Source organism: Prionailurus viverrinus, chromosome A1 (assembly GCF_022837055.1).
Source record: "Prionailurus viverrinus isolate Anna chromosome A1, UM_Priviv_1.0, whole genome shotgun sequence".
Taxonomy (NCBI): domain Eukaryota; kingdom Metazoa; phylum Chordata; class Mammalia; order Carnivora; family Felidae; genus Prionailurus; species Prionailurus viverrinus.
Genome location: NC_062561.1, coordinates 212971941 through 212990214, shown reverse-complemented (window position 1 = coordinate 212990214; position 18274 = coordinate 212971941). Strand labels below are relative to the sequence as shown.

General features: G+C 40.4%; 1 protein-coding gene and 1 pseudogene across 7 annotated transcripts in view; both read left to right on the top strand.

Annotated features, from left to right (window-relative positions):
* Positions 1 to 18274, top strand: part of TTC23L (tetratricopeptide repeat domain 23 like) — a 60721-nt gene that overhangs the window by 31588 nt on the left and 10859 nt on the right. For 5 of the 7 annotated variants that reach the window (XM_047837097.1, XM_047836879.1, XM_047837183.1 and 2 more), the window contains exons 9-11: positions 6667 to 6794; positions 7140 to 7289; positions 15920 to 16002. In XM_047837097.1, coding sequence (XP_047693053.1) covers positions 6667 to 6794; positions 7140 to 7289; positions 15920 to 16002 — 361 coding nt within the window. Of the gene's footprint in view, positions 1 to 6666; positions 6795 to 7139; positions 7300 to 15919; positions 16003 to 18274 lie in introns of all 7 variants that reach the window. The other 2 variants (XM_047837321.1, XM_047837251.1) reach the window with 1 other exon arrangement.
* On the top strand, positions 4440 to 4781 carry LOC125154179 (60S ribosomal protein L35a-like; annotated as a pseudogene).

Below are 18274 nucleotides of genomic sequence, written 5' to 3'. Positions count from 1 at the left end.
ATACTATTGTTTATAGTCACACACACATATGTATATATACATGAAAAATGAACTGCAAAGTAACTAAGACCGCATCAAAATGTACATCAAAATGTAAACAGGTAGAGACTTCTGGCTGTGCCTTTGTGAAGAGATCTGTGAATCAACACACACATACACACATAAAATTAAGATGTTCCAAAAATAACAATTTGAGGACACTGGCAATAAAGAAGCAGACAACAAATTGGAAAGCATTCTTGCAAAACTGCTAGAGCTTTGGGTAAAGAGAGTCTTCTTGTCTTTGTGCCTGAGGCTGCTCCCATCCACCCACAGCACCAGCTCAGACAGTGAGAATACAGCCATTTGATCAGCAGGGGCTGGCCAAGAGAACAGCAACTTTGTGGCAGAGGCCTTGGACTCCATTTGGAGCAAGGGGCAACCCCCCCCCCCCCATTGATTCATCAGATAAAAGTGTCAAACTCAGAAGAAATGCAAGGAGGGAACACCTTTGTACTTGGTAGCCTAAAGTTGCTGTCCTGGTTTGTAGGCATTAGAAGCCCGTCAGAAATCTTAGCAGGAAGAACCTGGAAATGAGAGCCAAGAAAAGGCCAGAGAAGCTCTCCCAACATCCCTTGCCAACTGGGAAACTATTTACATGTGTAGGGGAGATATGGCAAATAACAACCAAAGAAGACTTGAAATGTGGCAGAGCTTTGAATGCACACCTTGATCTACATACAGATCAATCAACAGAGGATAGAAGTCATACATCGTAAAGGTTTTTGAGCACAACCTCTTTTCAAGTCAGTCACTTGGGTCAACACTAAGCTATGCAGACACAGGGGTAACCCCAGGAATCCAGACCAAATTTTTAAAGGATAATCATTAGGGGCACCTGGGTGGCTCAGTCAATTGAGCATCTGACTTCAGCTCAGGTCATGATCTCACAGTTCGTGAGTTCGAGCCCCGCATCAGGCTCAATGCTGTTAGCCTGTCAGCGCAGAGCCTGCTTCAGATCTTCTGTCCCCCACTCTTTCTCTCCCGCTGGCATGCTCTCATAAAATAAATAAAACATTTACAAAAAAATAAGCATTAAACACAAAGATTTTAGATTTCTAGTCTGGCATATAGGGGCTTGGAGGTGGTCACTCCATCCTGACAAGTAAAAAGCTGAACAAACCGGAAAATCAACAGCTCTTCTTAGATCTGTCAGGGAAGTGAGGTCACAGGGCAAACTGATGCCCCTGAAATTGGAGAGACAAATAAACAGAGAATCACAATTTGCCTGAGCAGGTACCTGTCTCTACAGGAACAAGTACTGGGTAGGAATACCTGAACTATAACTGATACATTTCTGGAAGCTCAGTGTGGATAAGACTGAGAGTTCAAAATTCCAAGTACCCAGTGATGGGGGCAGGGGGGCGGGGAGTGGGGAGGGGTGGTCTCCACACTCTTGTGAGATTTACCTCCAGGAGCTTGACCAGGTTCTCAAAGTGAATATTGGAGAAAAATGCCCCCTTGCTGCCAGGAGAGAGAGGGGGAAAAATAGCCAGCTAAAATATTCCAGAGCTGGGGCCCCTGGATGGCTCAATTGGTGAGGTCAGTGGCTGACTTTGGCTCAGATCATTCTCATGATCTCACAGTTCAGTTTGTGGGTTTGAGCCCCTCATCGGGCTCTGTGCTGACAGTGCAGAGCCTGCTTGGGATTCTCCCTCTTTCCCTCTCTCTCTGCCTCTCCCCTGCTCACACTTCCTTTCTCAAAATAAATAAACTTAAAAAATCCTTTAAAAAATATGCCAGAGCTTTCTACTAAACAAGGCCTGTCCTCAAGAGAAATTATTTTACCAGAGCCTAAACTATTGTTGTTGTTGCTGTTGTTGTTGCTGTTTCAGAACCTAACCAACCCAAAGGGAAGGAAATACCCAACTTTAGCCCACTCTCGCTATCCCTTCCCACCTAAGGGAGAAAGGGGCTGAGAAGCACTTGTGAAGTTCACAGTCCAGGGTCACAGGCTCACTAAAAGACCGAGATCTAACTTAGGATGATAGAATGCCTTCCCCCTCAAAGCCCACATCTTCCCATCACGTAGCTAGTGGCCTATTTAGAGCATTTTCTTTTACCCAGTACATCATGTCCACCTATCGAGAAAACATCAAGGCTTAGTAAAAAGCAAAAAACAAAAAACAAAACAAAACAAAAACAAACAAACCCACACAGTTTCAAGAAACACAGCAAGCATCAGAACCAGACTGAGATATAGTAGGGATATTCGAATGATAAGGCTGGGAATCTAAAACAATTATGTGATGTCCAAAGGCAGGAGGTAGACTTCCTAGCTCAGGATGAGTGAGAGAGAATTCACCCTTCCTCTACCTTTATTATTGTTTTTATCCTGTGAATCCTGGCTATTGGAGAAACAGCACCATATATTGAATGCTGATTCAGAGTATACACAGCCTTTGGGAGAACTCAAGTCTTGCAAAGTATTGCCCCCTAGTTGGCACTGTAACTGTCTTCAAAAGACTATACCACCATTCTATCAAGCTGGCTGCTTCAGTATGGTGGGGAACATGGTAAGACCAGTGAATTTCTTGAGCATGGGTCCATTACAGCCCTTCTTTTGCTGTGAAGTGAGTTCCTTGATCCGAAGCAATGTTGTGTGGAATACCATGATGATGGATGAGGCATTCTAAGTTTATGGGTGGTAGTTTTGGTAGAATCATTGCATGCAGGGAAGGCAAATTTATATCCAGAGTAGAAATATATTCCAGTTAAGGACAAAATGCTGCCCTTTCCATGACAAAAATGGTTCGGGGTAATCAACTTGCTACCGGGAAGCTGGCTAATCACCGTACATAATGGTGCCGTATTAGAGGCTCAGTGCTGCTGTCGCTGAAGATTGGGCACTCAGCCATGGCTTTGGCAAGTAAACGTCCTTATTCTTGGGCTCACTCCTGGTTAATCAGGGTTTTCCAGAGAAATATAACCAACAGGAGTGAGGGGACCCCTGGTATAATATGTCTCAGAATCCAAAGGCCCAAGAACCAGGAGTTCCAATGTTTGAGGGCAGAAGATGATGGATTTCCAGCCCAAGAAAAGAGAGAAAATTCATCCTTTTTTTGCATTTTGTGTGTGTGTGTGTGTGTGTGTGAACTTGGTGAGGACAGATCTTCTTTGCTCAGTATACTGATTCAGTTGTCTATCTTTTCCAGAAACACCTTCACAGAGACACCCAGAAATTGTTTCATCAGTTATCGGGACATCCCTTAGCCCAGTCTAGTTGACACTGAAAATTAACCATCCCAAATGCCATATGTGGGCAAGTTATATGAAAAATCTCTGTACCTTCCACTCAGTTTTTCTGAGAATGTAAAGCTGCCTTAAAGAATAAAGTCTATTTTAAAGAAATCAAACACCTAAGCAAAGACATTAACATTCAGACACCATAGAGGAGAAAGATTCTGCCATTTGAGTCTAGGCAATTCACTAAAACAAAACAAGCAGGGGCACTTGGGTGACTCAGTCGGTTAAGTATCTTGACTCTTGATCTCAGCTTAGGTCTTGATCTTAGGGTTGTGAGTTCAAGCCCCACATTGGGCTCCATGCTGGGTGTGGAGCCTACTTAAAAAAAAGAAAAAGAATAAAACAAAATAAAAACCCACAAAAATATATCAGTCTGTTGTTGCTACTATATAATATCTAAAATGTACAGTTTTGGGCTGCCTGGGTGGCTCAGTCAGTTGAACATCCAACTTTGGCTCAGGTCATGACCTCGTGGTTTGTAAATTTGAGTCCCATGTCAGGCTCTGTGCTGTCAGCTCAGAGCCTGGAGTCTGCTTCAGATTCTGTGTCTCCCTCTTTCTTCTCCCTTGATTCAATCTCTCTCTCTCTCAAAAATAAACATTAAAATTTTTTAAATAAATAAATAAAATAAAATGTGCAGTTTTGGGGGTGACTCAACTCAGTCAGTTGCGTGTCCAACCTTGGCTCAGGTCATGATCTGGCATTTCATGGGTTTGAGCCCCATGTTGGGCTCTGTGCTGACAGCTTGGAGCCTGGAGCCTCCTTCAGATTCTATGTCTCCCTCCTTCTCTGCTCCTGCCCCATTCACACTCTGTCTCTCTCTCTCTCAAAAATAAATTAATAAAAACATAAAAAAGTAAAATGTACAGTTTTCAACAAAAGAAACATACAAAGAAACAACCCATAGCTTATACTCAGAAAAAGAGCCGTCAATAGAAATTGACTCTAAGTGGGTTAGATATTGGGTTTAGAAGACTTCAAAGCAGCTATCATAAATATGTTCAAAGAATTAAAGGAAACTGTTAAAAGAATTAAAATACAATGAAAATTACCTAGCAAATAGGAACTATTAATAGAGAAATATAAACTAAGAGTTTGCTTTTCTCCTGCCATCTTGGAACCTATGGAGGCCTGCTGGGAACAGGACTCCTAAAATGACAAATATGTCTGGAAGGCTGTGGTCCAAAGCCATTTTTGCTGGCTATAAGTGGAGTTTCTGGAACCAGAGGGAGCACACAGCTATTCCTAAAATTGAAGGTGTTTCTGCTTGAGATGAAACTGAATTCTATCTAGGCAAGAGATGTGCTTATGTGTACAGAGCAAAGAACAACACAGTGACCCCTTGTGGCAAACTGAACAAAACCAGAGTGATCTGGGGAAAAGTAGCTTGTTTTCATGGAAACAGTGGCATGGTCCAAGCCAAATTCTGAAGCAACGTTCCTGCTAAAGCCATTGGCCACAGAATCTGTGTGATGCTGTACCCCTCAAGGATTTAAACTAACTTAAAAGTAAATGAATAAAGGTGTAGATTTGTTCTCTTGTAAAAAATAAATAAATAAGTAAGAAAAAAAAAAAACAACCAAATGGAAATTCTAGAGTATATTACACTGTATGTTACAGTGTATATTCTACTGTATACTACAGTAATTGAATGAAAGAGTCATTAAATGGTCTCCACATCAGATTTGAGATGGTGGAGAACAGAATAATATAACTCAAAGATATATCACTAGAAATTGTCCAATCCAAACAGCAGACAAAAAAGGCATTAAAAACGAACAAAGCATAAGAGATCTGTGGAACAACAGCTGGTGTACCAACGTATATGTACTAGGAGCACCAGAAGAGGAGGAGACAGAATGAAGAGCAAAGTATCTAAAGAAATAATGGCCCCAAACTTCCCACCCATGATGAAAATGTATCTACAGATCCAAAATTCTCAATGCCAAGTAAGATAAACACAAAGAGAACCACAACTAGACCTACAGTCAGATTTCTGAATGACAAAAAGAAAATCTTGAAAGCAACAGTGGAAAAATAGCTCCATACAGGGAAACAATATGATTGATGACTGCTTTTTCATCAGAATAAGGGAGGCTAGAAGGTAGTGGAAAAACATATTCAAAGTGTTGCAATACAATTCAGCTAAGAATTGCATATCCAGGAAAACCTCCCTTTGAAAATGAAGGTGAGATAGGCATTCCCTGATAAACAGTATTGTTGGTAGCAGTCTTGACCTAAAATAAATACTAAAGGAAACCCTTAGGCTGAAAGAAAATGACAGCATACAGTAACACAAATCCACAGAAAAGAATGAAGAGAATTGGAACTGATATGTGGATAGGTATAATAGACTATACACACAAATGCAAATAGTCATCACCTTGGGAATGAGTAAACAAAATGTAGTGTATATCCACACAATGGAAAAGTACTCGGCAGAAGGAGGAACGAAGTACTAATTCGTGCAGGAACATAGATGAACCTCAAAGACCGCATGATGCATGAAAGAATCACAAAAGACTACATGTGTTGTATGAATCCACTTATATGAAATTTCTGGAAGAGGCAAAAACATAAAGATAGAATGAAGATCAGTGACTGTCTGAGACGGGATGAGAGCAGGCATTGACTGCAACCAGCCGTGAAGAAAATATTTTGGGAGTGATGGATATGTTCTAAAACTGATTTCAATCATGATTATATAATTATAAGTTTACTAAAAGTTCATCAGACTGGGTAATTACAATGGTTGAAGGTGTGGTATGCCAATTATACCTTAATATAGTGGCAAAAAATGTTAATGGTGCCTGCTTCTGAGTAGTGTGTGTGGAGATAATTTTCATTTCTTTTTTTTTTTTTGCTTCTATTGCATTTTATAGACTGATTCCATAAACATCTATTATGTTTGGAATAAAAGACAACATTAAAAGTAAATTTTTAAGCGATAACAACTACATTTAAAGTACTTTTGAAACAAAAACTCTCTAACACATATAGGCACACACACACATACACACACACACACACACACACACACACCCCTAACAGGAATCCCAGTAAATAATACTCTCTATCAGAGTTTAATTTAGTTAAATATATAGTCTTTCATTACAGTTGGGAGTTTAATATGGTGACCATTTTGGGTCTTGGGATAAGGCTGTTCAGACGTAGCTTTCTTTTCCTACAGAAAAATCCATGCATTTAATCAAGAGAATAAAATTACATCAGTTGATGCCATCAAATTATATCTCAGACTTTCTGAGGGTCCTTATGAGACCTGGAATGAGAACAGGCATGGACTTGAAGTATGAAAAGCTGGTATTAGATACTTGGAAAGGCTAGCAGCTTGCCTTAATTAGTGTTTCCCTTTTTTTGCAGACGCTGTGGAGATATATTTTATAAAAAGTATCAGTGCATATCAAGCAACATTGGGCCCAACGGATTATGAAACACTGACAACCATTGAAGAATTTTGCAAATGGCTTGTCCAAAATGGAGAAAAACAGGTAAATATGAACAGGCAAATCAACTAGAGGCAGTGTGATCTTGGACAAGATCCTTAGCTTTTACTAGTGTCCATTCCTTCATCTATAATATGAGTATAATAATAGTTCCTCTCGCATAGAATAGCCATGAAGATTAAATAATTATTTATGAGTTAACTGTTATTATTAAATATAAGCATGAAATTTCAACTCTTCATAGAAACACATTGCTTAGGTGACATATCACAACTGACAGATCCTGGTAAGGCATACAATGCCACCTCCATAGAGTTTACGGAATAGAACTGGCATATTACTTCAGAATTGCCAGGATTATTTGAAAACGTTTTTTTTTTTATTCCCTAGGAAGCTTACAGACTGCTAAAGGCCTCACTGAAGTCTCAGGTCATCAGCTATGGTGATTGTAGTGAAAAAGTGGCTGAAACTTTTTACAACATGGGCAGGATCTGCTTTGCCAAAGGAGACCTCAGAAAGGCGATTCAGCTGCTAAGGAAGGTGCATGCTGGTTGGTTTATGCATTTTCTCCTGGGCCTGTAAGCACAATGTGAGGTGTGTGTGTGTGTGTGTGTGTGTGTGTGTGTGTGCGCATGCATATGTTCCCTTCCTATCCCCTCCCCTCCTCTCTGTTTCCCTTCACTTCCTGTCTTTCTTTCCTGTCTTCTTTCTTCTTCCTTCTCTATTTCTTTTTTTTAAGTGAAGTAAAAATTCACTTTCTAAGATGTGCTGAGGGAGATACAGAAACTTACTGTGCCTATGCTTGCACCAGGGTCCTAAAAAAATAACACCCCACGGGCACCTGGATGGCTCAATCGATTGGGCGTCTGACTTCGGCTAGGTCACGGTCTCATGGTTCACGAGTTGGAGCCCCACTCCAGGCTCTGTGCTGACAGCCCAGAGCTTGGTGCTTGCTTTGGATTCTGTGTCTCCTCTCTCTGCCCTTCCCCAGCTCATGCTGTGTCCCTTTCTGCCTCTCAAAAATAAATAAAAAACATTAAAATTTTTTAAAAATAAAAGAGTAACACACCAGTGTTGGAATCTAGGTACAGCTGTGGCAGCACCCAAGGTTGGGCAGAGTCAGGAACACCTTATATAAGCCATTCTTACCCAAATACTGATTCCCCTTCCAGGGGGCTCAGACAACACTGGAAGTTCATGTCTTGTAGTAGGATCTGGCAAGAGGTGTGACCAAACAGTTGTTCAGCTAGTCAGTCTACTGACAGACCAAGGCTAAAGACTTGGTAAGAGTGGTCAGGATGTCTCTACATAAAATCTAAGTTTGTTCAATGTTGGAGAAAAAGTTGGTAAAGATCACCCAATACTCATGTAAGCAGAGGGAGGAGTCAAAAGCCATCCACACATATACATTGGCAAACATCAGGTCTAGAGAGATTTTTATCTCATTTCAGGTTAACTAAACATAATCAGAAAATAAGTATGACAATAGTAAATAACAGGAGGAAGGGGTCTTATTTTGAAGATCGTGAGAAAAAGAAAGCCTTCTGAAAATAAGTTACAGTGACCAGAATAGTGTCTTCAAGGAAAGCATGAATTTATGGATAGGAGCAGGAAAACCTATAAGGAGAGAAAACTTTAAAATGAAAGAGTGAAAGGGTGACAACTTGAGGCCAAAAGATGAGATGAGATTAAAATGTTAGGAGTGAAATAAGAAGGGACAAATATAAAATTCAAATCTACGTGGAAAATGGTAAAGACTGTCTTAACATGTCATAGTGATGGGGAGCAACATTTCCCAAGTCTAAAATTGCAGCATTCAATAAAAATCAAAACAAAAATGAAACAAACTAACAAAAAATGATTCCTGAGCCCCACCTCACACTCTTAAGTCACAAGTTCTAAGAGGTTGGTCTAGAATCTGTATTTTTAATACTTCTAGAGCTGCAATATCCTGCCAGTTGAAAGAATCAGAGATTTATAGGACAGACTTGAAAAGCTGTCCTAGAATGCTGACAAAGGGAGAGAGGCGGTATAATGAGAAAGTAGTTGATGTAGAGGGCAAAGTAGAGATTCACCTAAAGAATTGTATATATTTCTGAAAAAAGAACTATAATACTTGGAATAGAAACAGTAATCAAAGAAATCATTGAAGACAACTTTTCTGAAATGAAAAAAAAAAAAAACAGCACACCTGTTATAAGGGCTTACCATGTTCTACACAAAATGGAAGGAGAGCCTGATCTAGATTTTACCTGGCAGTGGCTGTTTGATGGCACAGCTACATCATCCATTTGGAAGGGGACTCAACTTGGAGATTTAGGATACTGCAAGGTAGGCGGGGCTGCATCTTTGCCATGAGCTTTTATCCTTAGGGCTTTAGTCCCTACTTCAATGTCTCAGGCCAGAAAGGAGGAGAGGGATAGAAGGGCATGCTGGCAGTAAGGCTGTTGTTTCAAGACTTGAACACCTTCCTCATGCTGAGTGTCCACCATCAATGGGATGCTGGTGATGAAGCTTCTGAATTAGACTATGTTAATAGATGCTGTTCTGGGGATTGGAAACTGCTCCTAGAGCTAAAAAGAAGGTAAGAAACCTCAGCAAAAGTTGATGCTGAGAGGAGACCCCTTTGAAAGACAGAATAGAGCACAAAGGGGGCCATACATACAGAATCCTGGTGACACTTTTGGCTAATGTTTTTTCTTGGGCAGTTCAGTTTTCATGTAAAAGGAATCAAAGTTAAATGCAGTAGGGTGGGGGTGAGAACGTAAAGAAAAGACAAACATTAAAAATTACAATCTGGTGATAGAATACTTTTTATTCACATGCAGTAAGCGGCACACGTTTTACAGTGTACAATTTGATCAGCTTGGACATCTCTATTGACCTGTGGAACCATTATTACAATCAAGATCATGAGTGTATCAGTCACCCCCAAAGTTTCCCCATTCCCCTTTGTAAATAATCAGCTTCACCCCTCTCCCACTCCCACCCCCAGGCAATAACTGATTTGCTTTGTCACCATAGATACATTAGCATTTTCTAAAATTTATATAAGTAAAATCCCATAGTTACACAGTCTTGAATCATTCAGCATAATTATTTTGAGAATTGTCCATATTATTGTGTGTATCCATGGTTTACTCTTATTGCTGAGTATTACATTGAATGGATGCCATGATATTTTTATCCATTCATCTGATGATGAACATTTGGCTGTTTACAGTTTGGGTTTCTTATAGATAAAACTGCCCTGAATGTTCATGCACAAGTCTCTGTATGGATATGTACTTTTTTCTCTTGGGTGAATACTTAGGAGTGAAATGGTTAAGTAATATGATAGGTGCATGTTTATCTTTATAAGAAACTGTCAAAATTTTGGAAAATGGTTACATTATATTACATATTCCCACCGGAAGGGTATGAGAATTCAGTTCCTCCACATTCTTGCCAGTAGTTGGTGTGGTCAGTGTTTTTAATAGGTATATAATGGTATCTCATTGTGTTTTTTTTTTAATTTTTTTATTTTTAAAAAATTAATGTTTATTTTTGAGAGAGAGACACACACACACACACACAGAGTGTGAGCAGGAGAAGGGCAGAGAGAGAGGAAGACACAGAATCCGAAGCAGACTCCAGGCTCTGAGCTGTCAGCATAGAGCCTGACGTGGGGCTCAAACTCACCAAGAGTTTGATCTCAGCGAGAGTGAGAACATGTCCTGAGCCAAAGTCTCACGCCCAACCAACTGAGCCACCCAGGTGCCTCTCATTGTGGTTTTAATTTGTGTTTGTCTTGAGCATCTTTCTGTGTACTTAATTTCTCATCTGTCTATCTTCTTGGGTGAAGTGACAATCCAAATCTTTTGCTTACTTTTCGTTAGTTGTTTGCTTTCTTATGATTAACTTAATTTTACAAGTTCTTTATATATTCTAACCACACTGTATATGATGCCTGTAGACTTGTATATGACTCCTTTAATATTGTAAAGTTGCCTCTGGTGGGAATGCAAACTGGTGCAGCCATTCTGGAAAACGGTATGGAGATCCCTCAAAAAATTAAAAATAGAACTACCCTACGACCCAGCAATTGCACTACTAGGTATTTATCCAACGGATACAGGTATGCTGTTTCAAAGGGCACGTGCACCCCAATGTTTATAACAGCACTATTGACAATAGCCAAAGTATGGAAAGAGCCCAAATGTCCATTGATGGATGAATGAATAAAGAAAATACACACACACACATACATACATACATACATACATACATACAATGGAGTATTAGTTGTCCATCAAAAAGAATGAAATCTTGCCATTTGCAACTATGCGGATGGAACTAGAGGGTATTATACTAAGTGAAATAAATTAGTCAGATAAACACAAATATTATATGACCTCACTCATATGAGGACTTTAAGATACCAAACAGATGAACATAAGGGAAGGGAAGCAAAAATAATTTACAAACAGGGAGGGGAATGAAACATAAGAGACTCTTAAATATGGAGAACAAACTGAGGGTTACAGGAGGGATTGTGGGAGGGGGATGGGCTAAATGGGTAAGGGGCACTAAGGAATCTACTCCTGAAATCATTGTTGCACTATATGCTAACTAACTTGGATGTAAATTTAAAAAATTAAAAAAAAAAAAAAAAGACTCTGAGACAAGATGAAACAGGGAAAGACTAAAAGGGAGTGTGTCCAGAATAAAGAGAAGAGCAGTACAGGATGAACTGGGAGAGGCAGGGGTTTATAAGGAAGGGGAGACCAGCAGGGCCTTTTGCACTAGAGGTTTAAGAAAGTGATATGATCAGGGGTGCCTGGGTGGCTCAGTTGGTTAAGCGACGGACTTCAGTTCAGGTCATATCACGGTTTATGGATTCGAGCCCCACCTCAGGCTCTGTGCTGACAGTTTGGAGCCTGCTTCGGATTCTGTGTCTCCCTCTCTCTCTTCCCTTCCCCCGCCCACCCTCTGTCTCTGTCTCTCTCAAAAATAAATTTAAAAAAACTTAAAAAATTTTTTAAATAAAGTAAAAAAAATATCGTAAAGATGCCAATGTACAATTGTTGTGTGTTTGTGTAACACGTTATGTTCCTAGTTCATGCCATAAATGCTATAAAGTGGGAAACAAGTTCTTCATATATTCTAAATTTATTTTTCAACGTTTTGTATTTATTTTTGGGACAGAGAGAGACAGAGCATGAACGGGGGAGGGGCAGAGAGAGAGGGAGACACAGAATCGGAAACAGGCTCCAGGCTCTGAGCCATCAGCCCAGAGCCTGACGCGGGGCTCGAACTCCCGGACCGCGAGATCGTGACCTGGCTGAAGTCGGACGCTTAACCGACTGCACCACCCAGGCGCCCCAGTTCTTCATATATTCTAGATACAAGTTCTCTATCAGATATATGATTTGGAAATATTTTCTCTTGGCATGAAGTTTGCCTTTTCATTTTCTTAACAAGTGTCTTTTGAAGAGCAGAAGCTTTGCAATTTCATGCAGTCTAGTTTATCAATTTGTTCTTTTGTGGATTGCGCTTTGGTGTTTTACCTAAGAAATCTTTGCCTGACCGAAGTCAAAACTATTTTTCTCTTATGTTTTCTTCTAGATTTTTTGTAGTTTCAGGTTTAACATTTAGGCCTATGATCCACTTGAATCAGTTTTCCTGTATGTTACTAGGAATGGATCCCAGTTTGTTTGTCTGTTTGTCTAGCATGTGGGTAGCCAGCTGTTCTAGCACCGTTTTTATTGAAATGAAATTCCTTTCTCTACTGAGTTATCTTTGCACCTTTGTCAAAAATTCAGTGTGTGTGTGTGTGTGTGTGTGTGTGTGTATTATTTACAGACTCTTGTCTGTTCCACTGATCTGTTTTTCCATCTTCAGGTCAATACATGCTGTCTTGATTATTGTAGCTTTAAAACAAGTCTTGAGGGGCGCCTGGGTGGCTTAGTCAGTTAAGCGTCCGACTTCGGCTCAGGTCATGATCTCACAGTCTGGGAGTTCGAGCCCACGTCGGGCCCTGTGCTGACAGCTCAGAGCCTGGAGCCTGCTTCAGATTCTGTGTCTCCCTCTCTCTCTGACCCTCCCCTGCTCATGCTCTGTCTTTGTCTCAAAAATAAATAAAAACATTAAAACAAGTCTTGAAATCAGGTAGTGTTGGTTTTTCAACTTTGTTCTTTTTCAATGTTGTTCTGAGTATTCTCGGTTCTTTGCATTTCCACAGGAATTTTAGAATCACTGTATCGGTTTCCCCAAAAACATGTGCTCAGATTTAGCTTGAGATTACATTGAATGTGTAGATCAGGTTGGGGAAGATTAACATTTTAACAATCTTGAGCTTCTCACCCATGAACACATGATATTCTCCCATTTGTGTAGGTCATCTTTAATGTCTCCCAATAATATTTCTTGTAGTTTTTTTTTAACGTTTATTTATTTTTGAGACAGAGACAGAGCATGAATGGGGGAGGGTCAGAGAGAGAGGGAGACACAGAATCTGAAACAGGCTCCAGGTTCTGAGCTGTCAGCACAGAGCCCGACGCGGGGCTTGAACTCACGAACCGCGAGATCATGACCTGAGTGGAAGTCGGAGGCTTAACCAACTGAGCCACCCAGGTGCCCCTATTTCTTGTAGTTTTTGATGTACAGGTCATGTGCACCTTTCCTTAGATTTATTCAGACTGATTTCCAAGTTTTGCTATTTTAAATGTATCATATTTGAATTTCAATTTCTGATTGTTGATGCTAGTATATAGAAATATAACAATTTTTAAATATATAATTTGGGGTCCCATAACTTTGCTAAACTCACTTATTCTAGTAGCTGTTTATAGATTCATCAGATTTCCTACATGGATGATCATGTCATCTGCAAATCAAGTTTACTTCTTTTTTTTTTTTTTAATGTCTTATTATTTATTTTTGAGAGAGAGAGGTAGAGCATGAATGGGGGAGGGGCAGAGAGAGAGGGAGACACAGAATCTGAAGCAGCTCCAGGCCCTGAGCTGTCAGCACAGAGCCTGACACTGGGCTTGAACCCATGAACCACAAGATCATAACCTGAGCCGAAGTCAGACGCTTAACCAACTGAGCCACCCTGGTGCCCCTCAAGTTTACTTCTTTCATTCCAATTTGGATGCCTTTTATTTCTTGCTACATGGACCAGAACATCTAGTACAATGTTGAGTGGAAGTGGTGAGAACAGGCAACCTTGTCTAATTTCTGTTTTCAGGGGGAAAAATTTTAGTCTTTCACCAATTAGGTTTGTTGTTAGCTGTTGACTTTTTTATAAATACCTTTTATCAGGTTGAGGAGATTACCTTCTACTCCTGGTTTGCTAAGGAGTTGTTTTTAACTCAGGAATGGATGTCGGATTTTATACAATTGGGTGTTGGCTATTGTAAAAACTATTTTTCTGTACCCACTGCTATAATCTATTATTTTTCTTTATGGATAGTTCTTATTCTTGTGCCTTTAGGTTCACTAATTTTTTTCTTCTCTAATATCAAAACTGCTCTTAATCCCTCCCATCCATCTTTTTACATTTTCATCTCCAGAAGTTTGATTTGGGTCTTTTAAAAAAATAAATTTTTCATGTCCTCATTTAATTTTTTTAACATATGCAATAAAGTTATAACAGTTATAATATACTTCTCTGCTAATTCTAACGCCTATGTCAGTTTGGGGTGGGTTTTGATTGGTACATTTTTCTCATATGGATAACACTTTTCTGCTTCTTTACGTGCTTTTGCAATCTTTGTTTGGATGCCAGGTGTTGTGTATTTTACCTTATTAGGTGTTGGACATTTTTGTATTCCTATAAGTATTCTTGAACTTTGTTCTGGAACTCAGTTTAATTATAGTGTAGTCCTTTTAGGTCTTGCTTTTTAAGATTCAGTAGATGAGACTAGAGCAGGAGTCAGTGAAGGGCTAATTATCCCCCATTACTGAGGCAGAAGCCTTCTGAGTCCGCCACCCAAAGCTCCATGAGCCATGAGGCTCTCTAGATTGGCTGACTGAAACAGGCCCTGTGCCCAGCCCTGTGTAAGCACCAGGCCCTGTTCCCGCCAGCCCCTTCAGCTGATTCCTTTCCCAGCTTTGGGCAGTTTTCTCACATAGACGTGCTAGTCAGTACTCTGCTGAATACACAAGGGGGATCCACCACAGATATTCCTGGATCTTTTTCTCAGCTGTCTCCTCTCTTTTTACTCAGCTCTGAGGGTCTCCGGGGACACTCAGCTCCTTATCCTCAATTTAGGGAGTCTGCTGAGCTTCCCTCTGTTCCCTTCCCTGCATCATGACCTGGAACTGCTCTCAAAGCAATAATCTCAGGGCAGTTTTAGGACTTATCTCACTTATTTCCCTCTCTCAGGGATCACTGTTCTTTGTTGGCTGATGTTCAGTGTCTTGAAGATTGCTTCATATATTTTGTTTACTTTTTCATTTTTTGGTTATTTCGTGTGCAAGTGTAAATCTGATCCCAATTATTCCATCTTGATTGGAAAGAGAGGTCCATAATAAAATTTTAACTGGAAAACTGCCTAAGAGTAAAGTGATATAGGGGCACCTGGGTGACTCAGTCAGTTGAGCGTCGAACTCTCGGTTTCGGCTCAGGTCATGATCTCGTGGTTTCATGGGTTCGAGTCCCACATCAGGCTCTGCACTGACAGTGTGGAGCCTGCTTGGGATTCTCTCTCTTCCTCTCTCTCTCTCTCTGTCCCTCCCCCACTCGCACTGTCTCTGTCTCTCTCAAATAAAAAACTTAAAAAAAAAGAGTAAAGTGATACAGCTTGAGAATGCAATGCAAATTTAGGACCCATACACCGATTTCATTTATATCCATCCATTTGGTCATAGCTATTTGGAAAATCCTGATGGAAACCATTACTACAGCCATGTTTGGGCCCTGTTACTCTCATTATCCATAGCCACATGGTGGTGGCAGGTGCAGTGGGGTAGAATGCCGCACATAAAGCATGGAGGTGTGCGGAGCCTTCCGTTCAGTCTCCTTTTCCTCCTTGGCTGGGAACCAGGAGGGGGGATGCAGGGCGGGAATTTGACATGGAAACTCGTGATACCTCAGTTCCAGTGATGCTCTTCTGAGTTTGGTTTATAAAGAAGGTGCTGGCTATCTGATTCTCTTTAACCTATGTTTCTCAACTTACCTACAGTGTCTGATGATTCAAATCCTTTTATATGGAAGAGACCACAGTAAAAGCAGAGACACAAAAGACCTCCTTACCCTAATGCAGAGGTGAGTTGTGGCCCTGGTCACCAACCAGGTCATCAGTACGGATTTGTGGATAACATGGCCTTGCCCAGATTCAGTCAGTTAGCGGGTGAGCGCCTCTGCGATTCTTGCTAGAGGGGCATAATGCCAACCTGGACTATGGATGTGGCCAAATCCTGTGGAGTAACTAGTCGATTTCTAGTAGTCTGTCAGAAACCAATGCTGTAGGGGTCTGCTGCAATAATAAATTTGTACTTATAGTATCTCTTTCAATGCTGAGCATTAGACCTAAGTCCTATAAGAGTATCTCAGCTGTTAGCCTGTGACAAGGTATTCAAAGTAAATGAATATGTTCAATTGAGTATATTCAAAGTAAATGAATATATTCAATGAATATATAAAATCTAGGTCCTTAAATATAAGACAAGTTTTGGGGGGATTTAATTAGCTCTAAAATTAGTAATAAAAGAGGCTCTTGAGAATCTTTTTTTAAATATTTAGAATTTAAGCTGAAAGAGTGTTTTGTGAAGACTTGCATCCTTCTTTATCTTTGTGTTCATCTCAGAATGACGTTGACCTTGAATTATTCTCTTCTAAGAAAGATGAAAATTAAAATTTGTTGAGTATATACTAAGCCCCTATAACTGAGCTAAGTTGTTTTCATAAAGAATTTAATCCTCACAAATACTCAGTATGATAGCTCTCATTTGACAGAGGGTTTGGATCTAAGTAAATGTGACTCTAACGGCTACATGCTTTCCCCCTAGAGCTTAATAAAGGGGCGGGGGGGGGCATTGTTGTGGAGCGAGAGTCAGGACCCTGACTGTAGTTCACTGGAGGTAGCTCACAGTTGGTACCTTTCTCAGCAAGCTGGGCAGGTGAGGGACAAGAGGAGCAGAGAGAACACATTCAGCCCATCATATCCCCACCTACCTGAGTCAGAGCCACACCTAACGTAGGCCCAACAGAAGACTGTCTCCTGTTTTATCACCTTCCAGAAGGGGGTTCTCTAGCCTCCCTAGTGATGCCTGTGTTAGGACGGTAAATGGGGAACTTGGCCCCCTACCTGCTGGTGCGTATGAAAGTATATTTTCCTGGTCGAGAGCCATAACTATATTTAAATAATGAGTATAACGTAGAACTTCTTCCAATTCCCTGGCATTGTAAAATACATCTACTATTTCTAACCCACAAATATTCCTATTAGGTAGGTATTTTTGCCTCCCATGTTCAGGTGATGAAACTGAGAATCAGAAAGTTTGAGTATCTTTTTTAAATACCTAGCTGGTAAGTATTAAGTAGTAAGATTTGAACCTACCTCTATCGTATTTCAAAAATGCACTTCCATTTCCTATAGAATAGGGGTTCTGACTCTCATGTACTTGAGAATATATATGGAGACACCTGGTTAGCAGGTAAGTCTCCAGAGGTGCATTTTACATACAGAGAAACTGAGGACCGATATGTTCAAGTTAATTTACCCAGGAAGAGGCAGAGCTGGGATTCGAAACCAGGTCTCTCTAACTCCAGAATGTGCTCCCTGTAGGCATTGTAGCTTACACTCTGAAGGTAGGCTGTCCGGATTTAAAACTCAGGCTTCAACATTCAGCTCTCTGACCTAGGCGAAGTTACTTAGCCTTTCTCGGCCTCTGTATATTCATCAAGAAAGTAATAATCCTTCCTCAAAAAGTGGGTTTTCTGAGAATAAGATCACATATAATACAGCACCCCTAGATCAGGTCCTGGCAGGTCTTCAATGCTCAATGAATGTTGGAATCATCACCTTCATCATCATCATCATCACCATCATCTCTCTGATGTGCTAGACGTAATAGGTCCGAATGTTTAAATAAAAAGCTTTTGTATATCATGCAGCTATTATTATTTTACATTAGGAGTAATGCGTAATGAGTAGACATCTCACCCCGTGACGGGATGAAAGGATTCATCCCTGTCAACTTAACCTGCCCCTGCCACTTACTAAGTATGTGGCCTTGGGAAAATCATTTAACCTCCTTGAACCTCGGTTCCTCCATCATTAGACTACAGATAATAGTATACCGTAGTAAATCATTGCGAGTTTTAAATAAAATAATGTATATAACATGCATAGGACAGTGCCTGGCAGAGTGTGTGCTCAATAAATGTTAGCAAAACACCCTTCACCCCCCCCTTCTCCCTCAGAACTGGAACTAAAGTCCTACTCAGCTTGTATTTAATAAGAGGCACTTTGCAGGAGCTGGAGTGAATCCACTTCCACCGTAGCCTGAGGTTGCTTCTCCTCCCAGTCTTTTAC